The 14,417-nt window shown below is 46.1% G+C and overlaps 1 protein-coding gene across 3 annotated transcripts in view; it reads left to right on the top strand.

Moving 5' to 3' along the window:
- Positions 1–14,417, top strand: part of LOC140726180 (E3 ubiquitin-protein ligase RMND5A) — a 74,360-nt gene that overhangs the window by 16,669 nt on the left and 43,274 nt on the right. For all 3 annotated transcript variants that reach the window (XM_073042192.1, XM_073042191.1, XM_073042193.1), the window contains exon 2: positions 2,771–2,913. In XM_073042192.1, the coding sequence (XP_072898293.1) occupies positions 2,771–2,913 (143 nt within the window). The remainder of the gene's footprint in view (positions 1–2,770; positions 2,914–14,417) is intronic.

Below are 14,417 nucleotides of genomic sequence, written 5' to 3'. Positions count from 1 at the left end.
AGAAATCGGTACTTTTTTACATTCTACTTGGTCTTGTTCTAAAATTCAACCTTTTTGGACAAATTTAAGAGTTTTATTGGAACACAACTTCCACATAATCCAATATTATTTTTACTAGGCGATATTGAAGGGATAAAACCGAAACCCAAATTGAATAAATATCAGAAAGAATTTATAAAAATTGCACTGGCAGTAGCCAAAGCGCTATTGCAGTTACTTGGAAATCGGATGCATACTTAAGTATAGATTGTTGGAAGAATGAAATTTATAGCTGTATTCCACTTGAAAAAATTGCTTATAATTTAAGAGATAAATATGAAACATTTTTGAAAATTTGGCGCCCTTATTTACAAAAGACAGGATTAAATATATAGGTGCTCCGAAGACAAAATAATTGGTTATTTGGGGAAAGAAAGAAATATATATACTAAAGTTATTACGAACTCCATGGAGCATGTGGGGATCTTCTGATATCCAGGCACTCTTTTTTTCTTTCTTTCTTTCTTTCTTTCTGGGGGGAGGGGGAAGGGTATATATATATTTTTAATATATTTTCTTTCTGTAATTATTTGAAAACTCAATAAAAAAAGTTTAAAAAAAAGAATAAACCAGGGAAGGTAGTGCACCCGTGGCTGACAAGGGAAATTAGGGATAGTATCAAGTCCAAAGAAGAAACATATAAATTAGCGAAAAAAAGCGGCACACCTGAGGACTGGGAGAAATTCAGAGACCAGCAGAGGAGGACAAAAGGCTTAATTAGGAAAGGGAAAAAAGATTATGAGAGAAAGCTGGCAGGGAACATAAAAACTGACTGTAAAAGCTTTTATAGATACGTGAAAAGAAAAAGATTGGTCAAGACAAATGTAGGTCCTTTACAGTCAGAAACAGGTGAATTGATCATAGGGAACAAAGACATGACAGACCAATTAAATAACTACTTTGGTTCTGTCTTCACTAAGGAGGACATAAATAATCTTCTGGAAATAGTAAGGGACCGAGGGTCTAGTCAGATGGAGGAACTGATGGAAATACATGTTAGTAGGGAAGTGGTGTTAGGTAAATTGAAGGGATTAAAGGCAGATAAATCCCCAGGGCCAGATGGTCTGCATCCCAGAGTGCTTAAGGAAGTAGTCCAAGAAATAGTGGATGCATTAGTGATAATTTTTCAAAACTCCTTAGATTCTGGATTAGTTCCTGAGGATTGGAGGGTGGCTAATGTAACCCCACTTTTTAAAAAAGGAGGGAGAGAGAAACCGGGGAATTATAGACCGGTTAGTCTGACATCGGTGGTGGGGAAAATGCTAGAGTTGGTTATCAAAGATGTGATAACAGCACATTTGGAAAGAGGTGAAATCATTGGACAAAGTCAGCATGGATTTGTGAAAGGAAAATCATGTCTGACGAATCTTATAGAATTTTTTGAAGATGTAACTAGTAGAGTGGATAGGGGAGAACCAGTGGATGTGGTATATTTAGATTTTCAAAAGGCTTTTGACAAGGTCCCACGCAGGAGATTAGTGTGCAAACTTAAAGCACACGGTATTGGGGGTATGGTATTGATGTGGATAGAGAATTGGCAGACAGGAAGCAAAGAGTGGGAGTAACCGGGACCTTTTCAGAATGGCAGGCAGTGACTAGTGGGGTACCGCAAGGCTCAGTGCTGGGACCCCAGTTGTTTACAATATATATTAATGATTTAGATGAGGGAATTAAATGCAGCATCTCCAAGTTTGCGGATGACACGAAGCTGGGCGGCGGTGTTAGCTGTGAGGAGGATGCTAAGAGGATGCAGGGTGACTTGGATAGGTTAGGTGAGTGGGCAAATTCATGGCAGATGCAATTTAATGTGGATAAATGTGAGGTTATCCACTTTGGTTGCAAGAACAGGAAAACAGATTATTATCTGAACGGTGGCCGATTAGGAAAAGGGGAGATGCAACGAGACCTGGGTGTCATTGTACACCAGTCATTGAAGGTGGGCATGCAGGTACAGCAGGCGGTGAAAAAGGCAAATGGTATGTTGGCATTCATAGCAAAAAGGATTTGAGTACAGGAGCAGGGTGGTTCTACTGCAGTTGTACAAGGCCTTGGTGAGACCGCACCTAGAATATTGTGTGCAGTTTTGGTCCCCTAATCTGAGGAAAGACATTCTTGCCATAGAGGGAGTACAGAGAAGGTTCACCAGATTGATTCCCGGGATGGCAGGACTTTCATATGAAGAAAGACTGGATTGACTAGGCTTATACTCACTGGAATTTAGAAGATTGAGGGGGGATCTTATTGAAGCGTATAAAATTCTAAAGGGATTGGACAGGCTAGATGCAGGAAGATTGTTTCTGATGTTGGGGAAGTCCAGAATGAGGGGTCACAGTTTAAGGATAAAGGGGGAAGCCTTTTAGGACAGATGAGGAAAAACGTCTTCACACAGAGAATGGTGAATCTGTGGAATTCTCTGCCACAGGAAACAGTTGAGGCCGGTTCATTGGCTATATTTAAGAGGAAGTTAGATATGGCCCTTGCGGCTAAAGGGATCAGGGGGTATAGAGAGAAAGCAGGTACAGGGTTCTGAGTTGGATGATCAGCCATGATCATACTGAATGGCAGTGCAGGCTCGAAGGGCCGAATGGCCTACTGCTGTACCTGTTTTCTATGTTTCTATGTAGAGCAAGTATATGAGTGCTAAATTACAAATAATATAGGAATAATGGATGAGTTTACCAGTTTATAAAAATGAAATGCCTGTTTCTTTTTTATTTTCCTTATGGTATAGGTCAAGATGTTGAATTGTCGGGGACCTTGTCGCTTGTTTTGTCACAGTGTTGCAAAAGAATAAAGGACACAGTTCAAAAACTGGCCTCTGACCACAAGGACATTCACTGCAGTGTTTCACGTGTCGGGAAAGCCATTGACCGGGTAAGTTCATGGTTTGTGAGGATTGTCCACTGTTTTGTCATAGAAATTTCAGTTAAAATTTAGTTTACCTACCAGAAATTGTCTGTATGAATAGTTTATAAGAACAGCTGAGTTTGTGTTCTGATTTTTACATTCTCATCATTATTCTAATGTTTTTGGTATTTACTTCCTGGCAATGTTCTTTCCTATAAGACTTCTTTCTTGGCTCAGTCTCTTATATTGCTTTATTGAGCAGATATCATATTTATGCAGAATTCTGTATTACATGCAGATAATTTTAATAAAAAATTAGAAGAAATTGTATTCATAAAACACAAATGTGCTGAATTCGTTTTCATCACCATCTAGCTTCTACATCTGGAACTGGGGGTGAGCAGGGCCTTTCTTGGGAATGTGTGTGACTGCTGATAATGATTGCTTGAAGTGCATTTCAAGATTCCCAGCACGGTGCTGCTCACCATGGCCCCATTATAGGTTGCTATTCCCTACTTTTGAGCATAATACAGTGGATTCTGTTTAATTGCATCATTGGTTAATTGGGGCAGCCGCTTATTTGGGACAACTCTTATAGAACAAAAAACTAATTGAGAAAATAGCTGGGATTTCCTTTGTTGGAATACAATGCTGTTTAATTGAGACAGGAGATTGTTGCCAAACAGTTGCTAACTAACGTCAATCATGCGTACTTGTGTTGCCATTAAACACTACACTGTATATAGAACAAAGTTTTTAAGTAGCTTCAGTTGCGTGTGCTTCTGTTCAAAAAGCAATTACTTTTTGTCATTGACAGTTGGTGAGAAGTATGCAGTAAGACAATTCAGAACTGCTTTGTTCACTGCAGCTTCAAGCATTCAGGCTTGGAGATGCTTCACGTGAAAATGAAACTTTCACTACTTCATTTAGGAACTACGAAGAATTTGAAAGTATCAACAATTATCTTAAATGTTGCAGTAAAAATGAAGATTTGAAGGATGGAATCATCAAAACCCTGTTTGAAGGCAGTCCATTATTTACACTAGGTGTATGCAATGATTTTGTTCATTTACAATAAATCAAAAGAATGAGCTAGCATACACTGGATGAATTCCTCTGCTGATAACTACAGGTCCATAATCCCTTATCTGAAATTCTGAAATCCAAAAAGCTCCAAAAACCAGTTTTTTTTTCACCAACAGCTGACATCACTCAGGTGTGACGTGGCAGCACTAGCAGAGGCTGCCAGACGTCAGTTGTGGCTCAGCACTTGTACTGGTTACACGTGCATTTGCTGTTCGCTGATATTTTGTGTTCACTGTTGACGTTGTGTTTAATTTCACTGTGAAAATGTCAAAAAGAGCTGCAGATACCCCATGGGTAACAATGAGAAAAAGAGAAGGAAGCATCTATCATTATCAACAACACAGAAAGTGGAGTTATTGCAGAAGCTTGATTGTGGTGTGTCTGTGTGGCATCTTACTGAAGAATATGGTGTTGGAACTACCACTGTATTAGTAATTAATACACAGCTTTATAGTATTGATAGTGTTCTAATTTGTTCTGCATTTCATTTAAATATTTAATTTCTTATTCAGTTAAATGGTAGTTTGTGTTTTTGTACCATTTTAACCATTTCCATGAAACTTTGCCTAACTGAGACAGCTACTTAATTGGGCCAGAGTGCACTGGTCCACACAGTGTGGAGTGAAATTTGCAATCTTCCACTCCTCTGGGACCATGCCAGAATCCCACTCACTTTTGCTACCTTATATGCCCTTTCCTTGGCTATTATACAGTCCTTAACTGCCTTTGTCAACCACAGTTGCCTACCCCTGCCATTTGAGAACTTTTTCCTCTGTGGGACATATCTATCATGCGCTTTGTGAACTATTTCCAGAAACTTCAGCCATCTCTGTTGTGCCATCATCCCTGCCAGTATCCCTCTCCAATCCACCTAGGCAAGCTCCTCTCTCATGCCTCTATAATTCCCTTTATTCCATTGCGATACTGATACATCTGATTTATGCCTTCTAGCCCTTTGAGGTGTGCCTCCCAGCAATCCTCCAATTTAATCTTGGCCTAATCCCAGGAGAATTTACAATGACCAATTAACCAACCAACTAATACATCTTTGGAATGTGGGAGGAAACCATAGCACCCAGAGAAAACCCACACTGTTAATGGGAGAACATACAATCTCCTTACAGGCAGCAGCAGGAATTGAACCTGGCTCACCTATATTGTAAAGCGTGCTAGTTGCTATGCTATCATTATGTGGCAGCAGTACATTGCAATACATAAAAACTATAAATTACAGTAAGAAATAAATATTTAAAATAGTTACACATGTACTGCAAAAAGAAAAAAGTTGAGGTAGTATTCATGGTTTCAATATCCATTCGGTCATTTGAACGCAGAAGGGAGGAAGCTATTTCTGAATTGTTCAGTGTATGCCTTCAGGCTCTTGTACCTCCTTGCTGATGGTAGCAATGAGAACAGTGATGGGGGTCCTTTTTGAGACATCATTCCTTTACAATGTCCTGAACACTGGGGAGTCTAGTGCCCATGATGATGTGAATGAGTTTACAATTTTCTGCAGCTTATTTCGATCCTGTGCAGTGGTTTTCCCCTCCACCACCCCTGTACCAGGCGGTGATGCAGCCAATCAGAATACTCTCCACATCTTTGGAAATTTGTGAGTGTCTTTGGTGACTTTGGTCACTTCAGTTTGAACTGTTCATTATTTTTTAAATTTGTCTGCATTCCTGCTTGGAGCTTAATATAGACAAGTGTGAGTGAGGTATTGCACTTTGGAAGGAAAAACCAAGGTAGAACATACAAGGTAAATGGTAGGGCACTGAGGGGTGCAGTAGAACAGAAGGATCTGGGAATACAGATACAAAATTCCCTAAAAGTGGTGTCACAGATAGATAGGGTTGTAAAGAGAGCTTGTGGTACATTGGCCTGTGGCAACCCACTTTCTACGCAGGCGAACTGGCTCACAAAATGGCGCGCACGTCGGTGGAGAGGCCAGCCCCAAAATGACGCTGGGCCGCCTTCTTCACCAGCAAGGGGAGAGACTTTTGTAATGCACCTCTGACGTCATTTCTGCCTGGAGAGGGCGGGAACGGAACTGCGTAAAAGCCAGTGCCACGAAGTTTGAATAAACTAGTCTGGAGTGCAATTTACAGACTGTGTGTCATTATTTCTAGCTCTGTGTGTAGCACGTCGCTACATTGGTGACCCTGACAGTCCAAACGGGATTTGGACCAAAGATGATCTACTCTTCATCTGTTTACGCAATTTCACTAAAACTGCCAACTTTCTGGATGCTGTGACCACGTGTGGTTTGACCAAGCAGAAGCCCAGTTCCAGATTTGGCAAATATCTTCTGATTCCACGCGTTAGTATTACGTGGTGAGCTCCCTTGACCAGGAGACAGCCACCCAGGTTGAGGATTTCATACAGTCACTCGCAGAAGAAGGCAAATATGCAGCATTCAAAGCGCTGCTCATAGGGGCTTTTGGCCTCTCACGGCATGAGTGAGGTGCCCGCTTGCTGCTCCTGGACGGTTTGGGAGACAGGCCGCCATCAGCATTAATGAACGAGATGCTGACCCTGGCTGAAGGGCACAAGCCCTGCCTCATGTTTGAGCAGGCGCTCCTAGAGCAACTGCCCGAGAACATACATCTGCTACTGGCCGACGCAGATTTCAGTGACCCCAGAAGTTGGTGGCCCGGGCAGACGTGCTGTGAAAAGCCAAGAGGGAGAGCGGGGCGTCCATCGGACGGATTACCAGGCCACGCGCCCAACAGCAGGCCAGACCAGGCCCGGCAGCAGAGCGCACACAACCCAGAGGCAGGAGTGAGGAGGCCAATGAACAGTGGTGTTTTTACCATCAGCGATGGGGCACAGAAGCCTGCCGTTGTCGCCCGCCCTGCAAGTTCCTGGGAAACGCCAGGGGCAGCCGCTGCTAATGGCTACGGTGGCTGGCCACCAGGACAGCCTCTTGTATGTCTGGGACAAACAGTCAGGACGCTGCTTCTTGGTTGACACCGGAGCGGAAATCAGTGTCTTACCCCTGATGAGGTAGGACACTCGCAACAGGAAGCCAGGACCTACCCTGAGGGCCGCAAATGACAGCACAATATGGACCTACGGCACCCACACAGTGCAGCTGCAGTTTGGCGTCAGCCGGTTCACGTGGGACTTCACACTGGCCGCCGTGGCCCAACCACTCCTGGGGGCGGACTTCTTGCGAGCTCACAGCCTGCTGGTTGACTTTCAAGGGAAAAGACTGGTCCATGCCAAGACTTTTCAGACGTTCTCCCTGGGTGAAGCCAAGTTCCTGACCCCACACATGGAATCCATCAAGCTGTCTGACAATGAATTCACCAGAATCCTGGCGTTCTTCCCATCACAGTTCACGGCAGCCATGCCCAGACAAGGAGTACAGCACCACATTCTGACCCAGGGACCCCCCCCTCCACGCCCGCACACGAAGGCTCCCCCCAGACAAGCTGCGCCTGGCGAAGGAGGAGTTCAAGAGGATGGAGGAATTGGGGATCGTACGGCAGTCCAACAGCCCATGGGCCTCCCCCCTGCAAATGATGCCCAAAGCAGCCGGGGGCTGGAGACCATGCAGCGACTACCGCAAACTGAACAAGGCTACAACTCCAGACCATTACCCCGTGCCACACATACAGGACTTTGCAGCAAACCTGCACAGGGCAAGCATCTTTTCCAAAGTAGACCTTGTGCAGGGATACCATCAAATCCCGGTACACCCTGAAGACATCCCCAAAATAGCACTTATCACCCCTTTCGGCCTGTTCAAATTCCTCCGAATGTCGATCTGCCTGAAGAATACTGCACAGACGTTCCGCTAATGCATGCGGTGGGACGACGCGACCTGGATTTTGCATTCATCTATTTGGATGACATCCTCATAGCCAGCAGTAGTCATCAGGAGCATCCGTCCCACCTCCGCCAGCTCTACTCCTGCCTGAGTGATTTCGGCCTCACAATCAACCTGGCCAAATGCCAGTTCAGACTCGACACCAGTGACTTCCTGGGCCACAGGATTACCAAAGACAGGGCAGCACCTCTGCCCGCCAAGGTAGACGCGATCCGCCACTTCGCCCGGCCCAACACAGTCAAACGCCTGCAGGAGTTCGTTGGTATAGTGAACTTCTACCACCGTTTCCTCCCCTCAGCAGCCCGTTTCGTGCGCCCTTTGTTCACCCTGATGTCGGGTAAAGGCAAGGACATTACTTGGGACGAAGAGGCCGCAGCTGCTTTCGTTAAAGCCAAGGAAGCCTTGGCAGACGCCGTGATGCTGGTGCACCCCAGAACGAATGTTCCAACCACCCTCACAGTGGAAGCATCCAACACAGCAGTCGGTGAGGTGTAGGAGCAACTCATCGAGGGGCGCTGACGACCCCTGGCATTCTTCAGCAGGCACCTACAGCCACCCGAACCCAAGTACAGTGACTTTGACCGGGAGTTGTTGGCACTATATCTGGCAATCCGGCATTTCAGGTACTTCTTAGAAGGCAGGCTGTTCACTGAGTTCATGGACCACAGACTGTTGACCTTCACATTCACGAAGGTGTCTGATCCCTGGTCGGCCCGCCAGCAGCAATATCTGTCCTACATCTACATGACGGACATCCAGCATGTCTCGGGAAAGGACAACGTCATGGCGGACACACTCTCCAGACCAGCTATCCAGGTCCTGTCCCTGGGGGTGGACTATTCAGCACTGGCGGAAGTGCAGCAGGCAGACGACGAGATGCCCAGCTACAGGACCACAGTCTTGGGTTTGCAGCTGCAAGACTTCCTCGTAGGCCCAGGTGAGAGGACTCTCCTGTGTGACGTGGCTACCGGCCAACCTCGCCCCATCGTCCTGGCAGCCTGGCAGCGGTGAGTTTTCAACTCCATACACAGCTTGGCGCACCCATCTATCAGGACAACCGTCTGGATGGTCTCCAGCAAGTTCGTGTGGCACGGACTTCGCAAACAGGTCAGCGAATGGGCCAAAACATGCACACAGTGCCAAACAACCAAGGTGCAGTGGCACACCAAAGCCCCGCCGCAGCAGTTGGAACCCACCCACCGGAGGTTCGACCACATTCATGTGGATATCGTGGGACCCCTGCCAGTGTCGCAAGGAGCATGGTACCTCCTAACTATGGTAGACCGGTTCACAAGATGGCCAGAGGCGGTCCCGCTCACCGACACCACCACTGATTCCTTCGCCCGAATGCTGATTGCAACCTGGGTAGCACACTTTGGGATACTGGCCCACATTACCTCCGACAGAGACGCCCAGTTCAGCTCCGACAGAGGCGCCCAGTTCACCTCCAGCCTGTGGACGGCTGTGGCCAGCCTGTTGGGAACACAGCTACACCACACAACTGCCTACCACCCACAGTCGAATGGACTAGTGGAACACTTACACCGTCACTTGAAGTCGGCTCTCACGACCTGCCTGAAAGGGCCTAACTGTGTGGACAAGCTTCCCTGAGTCCTACTTGGAATCCACACAGTGCCCAAAGAGGATCTGCACACCTCGTCAGCCAAGCTGGTGTACGGCGGGCCCCTGATCATCCCAGGAGAGGTCATGCCAGCCCAAAAGGGGCAAGAAGAAGAACCCACAGCAGTCCTGGACAGACTACGCGAAAGGATTGGCAACCTGGCCCCCATACCGACTTCACAGCACGGACAGATCCCAATCTGCGTACCCAAAGACCTGCAGAACTGTAAGTTTGTATTTGTATGAAGGGGCGCACACTGGGCACCACTACAGCGACCGTTCAAGGTGATCAGGAACAATGGGTCCACGTACGTTCTGGACATTGGGGGGGGTAAGAGGAGGTTTTCACGGTGGACCGACTCAAACCGGCCCATGTGCACTTGGTGCAGCCGGTCGAGGTTCAGGCACCGCGGCACAGAGGCAGACTGCCCAAACAGAGACTGATCCAGACTGTGGACATTGTGGGGGTGTATCGCAGGTTCTGGGGGGGGGGAGTTATGTGGCGACCCACTTTCTACGCAGGCGAACTGGCTCATAAAATGGCGTGCATGTTGGCAGAGAGGCCAACCCCAAAATGGCACTGGGCCGCCTTCACCATCAAAGGGAGAAACCCCGTGCGCTGAAAGAGACTTTTGTAATGCACCTCTGACGTCATTTCCGCCCGGAGAGGGTGGGAACGGAATTGCGTAAAAGCCAGTGCTGCGAAGTTTGAATAAACTAGTCTGGAGTGCAACTTATAGACTGCATGTCGTTATTTCTAGTTCTGTGTGTAGCACATCGCTACAGGCCTTTATAAATCAAAGTATTGAGTATAAGAATTGGAGTGTTATGGTGAGGTTGTATAAGGTATTGGTGAGGCCGAATTTGCAATATTGTGTGCAGTTTTGGTCACCCAATTACAGGAAGAATATTAATAAGGTTGAAAGAGTGCAGAGAAGGTTTACAAGGATGTTGCCGGGACTTGAGAAACTGAGTTACAGAGAAAGGTTGAATAGGTTAGGACTTTATTCTCTGGAGCGTAGAAGAATGAGGGGACATTTGATAGAGGTATATAAAATTGTGATGGGTATGGATAGAGTGAATGCAAGCAGGCTTTTTCCACTGTGGCTAGGGGAGGAAAAAAAACAGAGGAAATGGGTGAAGGGGGAAAAGTTTAAAGGGAACATTAGGGGGGCTTCTTCACACAGAGAGTGGTGGGAGTGTGGAATGAGCTGCCAGATGAAGTGGTAAATGTGGGCTCACTTTTAACATATAAGAAACACTTGGACAGGCACATGGATGAGAGGTGTATGGAGGGATATGGTCCAGGTTCAGGTCAGTGGGACTAGGCAGAAAAATGATTCAGCACAGTCAAGAAGGGCCAAAAGGCCTGTTTCTGTGCTGTAATATTCTATGGTTCTAAACTGGGGCTATTAGTTTTAAATATTAGGCAGGATCTTTCTGGATAAATAATAGCTTTCAAGACCTGACTTGATATTAAAGTAAAATTGGACTATTAGGTTAATATTGGAAGAAATGTATCATGAGTTCCAAATGTTTATAAATTGTTGGATTACTTTCATTTTCCTTGTACAAGCAGCTCTTCACTACTGACCTTACACTCATTTTAAAGAACTTGCTGATTGTGGTATAATTTTTGTCAGAAATGTTTTCCAAAATATGTTAGAACATTGAACATCTAAGGAATGTTAACAGTTTTAATGTATAAACACAAAATTCCTTTGCCCACTGCTGTAACAAATTTTAAACTGCTTCTAACTTGTTTTACGTAAGCAAAGGAATGCCATATTAATGTATAATTGGCCACACTGAATGACCTTTTTGTTGCTTTCTGATGGCATTCTTTATTAAGGTACAATTCCAGAGGCACTGAATTATTTTCTGGTGCTTTCCCTAAAAGGAAGCTTTGAAGTTTTATGAGCATCAAGCTTTCATTCTCTTTTTGGATTCATTTTATTTTAAAATATTTTAAGAAGTGTGTGAGTGGCTGACAAATCCAACAAGAATTTCCCATCTATAAATGCCTGCCAGAAAGGTGGGATGTGCCACTGTTCCAAACTAGTAAAGGAAGCATTCAGGTGAAGGAACTCTCAGTGTAGTCAGAGGGAGATCGGAGAATTGGACTGAAAAGTTAAAAGAATGGCAATGTACTTCCAAGTCATTATGGTGTGTAACTTGGATTAGAACAATCAGGTAGTGATATTCCCATGCACTGCTGCCCATTCACAGGTTTGAAAGTGGTCTTGGTGAGTGGCTATAAACTGTACACACTGCAGCTTGTGTGCTTGTGTATAGGGAGTCGATATTCCAGGTACTGGGTGAAATGCCACTGAGTTCATCAGTTTTATCCTGGATTATGTGGGCTGTTAATTGGATTATGATAGTTGCAACAAATTGATGGGTTGAGAATATTCTGACACAATTTTATATCTGTAAGTCAAGTCACTTTTTATTGTCATTTTGACCATAACTACTGGTACAGTACACAGTAAAAATGAGACACTTCTTCAGGACCATGGTGCTACATGAAACAATAAAAAAAACTACACTGAACTACGTAAAAACAACACAGAAAAAATGACACTAGACTACAGACCTACCCAGGACTGCATAAAGTACACAAAACAGTGCAGACAGTACAATAAATAAACAAGACAATAGGCACAGTAGAGGGCAGTAAGTTGGTGTCAGTCCAGACTCTGGGTATTGAGGAGTCTGATGGCTTGGGGGAAGAAACTGTTACATAGTCTGGTCGTGAGAGCCCAAATGCCTCGGTGCCTTTTCCCAGATGGCAGGAGGGAGAAGAGTTTGTATGAGGGGTGCGTGGGGTCCTTCATAATTCTGTTTGCTTTGCGGATGTAGCGTGTAGTGTAACTGTCTGTAATGGTGGGAAGAGAGACCCCGATGATCTTCTCAGCTGACCTCACTATCCGCTGCAGGGTCTTGCGAACAAGATGGTGCAATTTCCGAACCAGGCAGTGATGCAGCTGCTCAGGATGCTCTCAATATAACCCCTGTAGAATTTGATGAGGATGGGTAGTGGGAGATGGACTTTCCACAGCCTTTGCAGAAAGTAGAGACACTGCTGGGCTTTCTTTGCTATGGAGCTGGTGTTGAGGGACTAGGTGAGATTTTCCGCCAGGTGAACACCAAGCAATTTGGTGCGCTTAACGATCTCTACCGGGGAGCCATCGATGTTTTGCGGAGAGTGGTCGCTCTGTGCCCTCCTGAAGTCAACAACCATCTCTTTGTTCACATTCAGAGACAGGTTGTTGGCTCTGCATCAGTCCATTAGCTGCTGCACCTCCTCTCTGTATGCTGACTCGTTGTTCTTGCTGATGAGACCCACCAAGGTCGTGTCATCGGTGAACTTGATGAAATGGTTCGAGCTGGGTTGCAGCACAGTCGTGGGTCGGCAGAGTGAACAGCAGTGGACTGAGCACACAGCTCTGGGGGGGCCCCCGTGCTCAGTGTGATGGTGTTGGAGATGCTGCTTCTGATCCAGACTGACTGAGGTCTCCCAGTCAGGAAGTCTAGTATCCAGTTGCAGAGGGAGGTGCTCAGGCCCAGTAGGCTCAGTTTTCCAATCAGTTTCTGAAGAATGATTGTGTTGAATGCTGAAGTCTATGAACAGCATCCGAACGTATGTGTCTTTTTTGTCCAGGTGGGTTAGGGCCAGGTGGAGGGTGATGGCAATAGCTTCATCTGTTGAACAGTTGGGACGGTATGCGAACTGCAGGGGGTCCAGTGAGGGGGGCAGCAGGGTCTTGATGTTGTTAGGGCTGCCTTGTCGCCTGCTCTGAAGGTGGAGTCGTGGGTCCTCAGCAGCGCATGCACCTCTGCTGTCATCCATGGCTTCTGGTTAGCGTGTGTAGTGTTGGTCTTGGACACAGTGATGTCATCGATGCACTTGCTGATGTAGCTAGTCACTGATGCCTAAGTTGGTAGAGTTGCCATCGGTTGCAGCCTCCCTGAACATGTGCCAGTCAGTGTGCTCAAAGCAGTCTTGAAGAGCAGAGATGGCTGCTGCTGGCCAGGTTTTCACCTGCTTCTGAACTGGTCTGGAGCGTCTGACGAGTGGTCTGTATGCTCAGATTGGCATAACAGAGATGTGGTCTGAGTAACCAATGTGGGGGCAGGGCTTCAGCTGGTACGTGTTGGGGATGTTTGTGTAAACAAGGTCCAACGTATTCTTCCCTCTCGTTGCAAAGTCCACGTTCTGATGGAATCTGGGGAACACTGACTTAAGGTTCGCGTGGTTAAAATCTCCGGCAACAATAAACAATCCATCAGGGTGTGCGTTCTGCAGTTCGCTAATGATAGTCAGGAGGTAGTTGGAAATGGAATACTGCATGATAGACTGCATGGCAGCACTGGAGCTGCGCATGGACTTACTTTGGAGCATCCAAGATGCTGAGAATATTGTGGATAGCTCATTTAGTGAGTTGGTTATACTGCAGTTTAAAGATCTAAGGAAAGATAGGAAATGGGTGACCAACAGGAAGAGTAGTTAGCAGGAGGGTAGTACAGGAGTCCCCTGCGGTCATCTCCCTCCAAAACAGATATACCACTTTGGAGTCTGTTGGGTGGAGATGGCTCATCAGGTGAAGGCAGCAGTAGCCAGGATCATGGCACCATGGGTGGCTGTGCTGCGCATGAGGGCAAGAAAAAGAGTGACGGAGCTGTTGTGGTAGCGGGTTCCATGGTAAGGGGAATAGAGAGGAGCTTCTGTGGCCGCAAATAGGACTCCTGTATGGTGTGTTGCCTCCTGGGTCAGAGATGTCTTGGAGAGGCTGCAGGGCAATCTGAAGGAGGAGGGTGAGCAGCCGGCTGTTATGGTGCATGTAGTTATTAATGATATAGGAAGAAAGCGGGATGAGGTCCTACAAGCTGAATTTAGGGAGCTAGGAGATAACTTAAAGAGTAGGACTTCAAAGGTAATCATCTCAGGGTTATTACTGGCGCCACGTGATAGCCAGAGTTGTAATAG

This window comes from Hemitrygon akajei, chromosome 4 (assembly GCF_048418815.1).
Source record: "Hemitrygon akajei chromosome 4, sHemAka1.3, whole genome shotgun sequence".
Taxonomy (NCBI): domain Eukaryota; kingdom Metazoa; phylum Chordata; class Chondrichthyes; order Myliobatiformes; family Dasyatidae; genus Hemitrygon; species Hemitrygon akajei.
The sequence above is the reverse complement of the archived record's forward strand: the minus strand, read 5'-3'. Positions and strand labels throughout refer to the sequence as shown.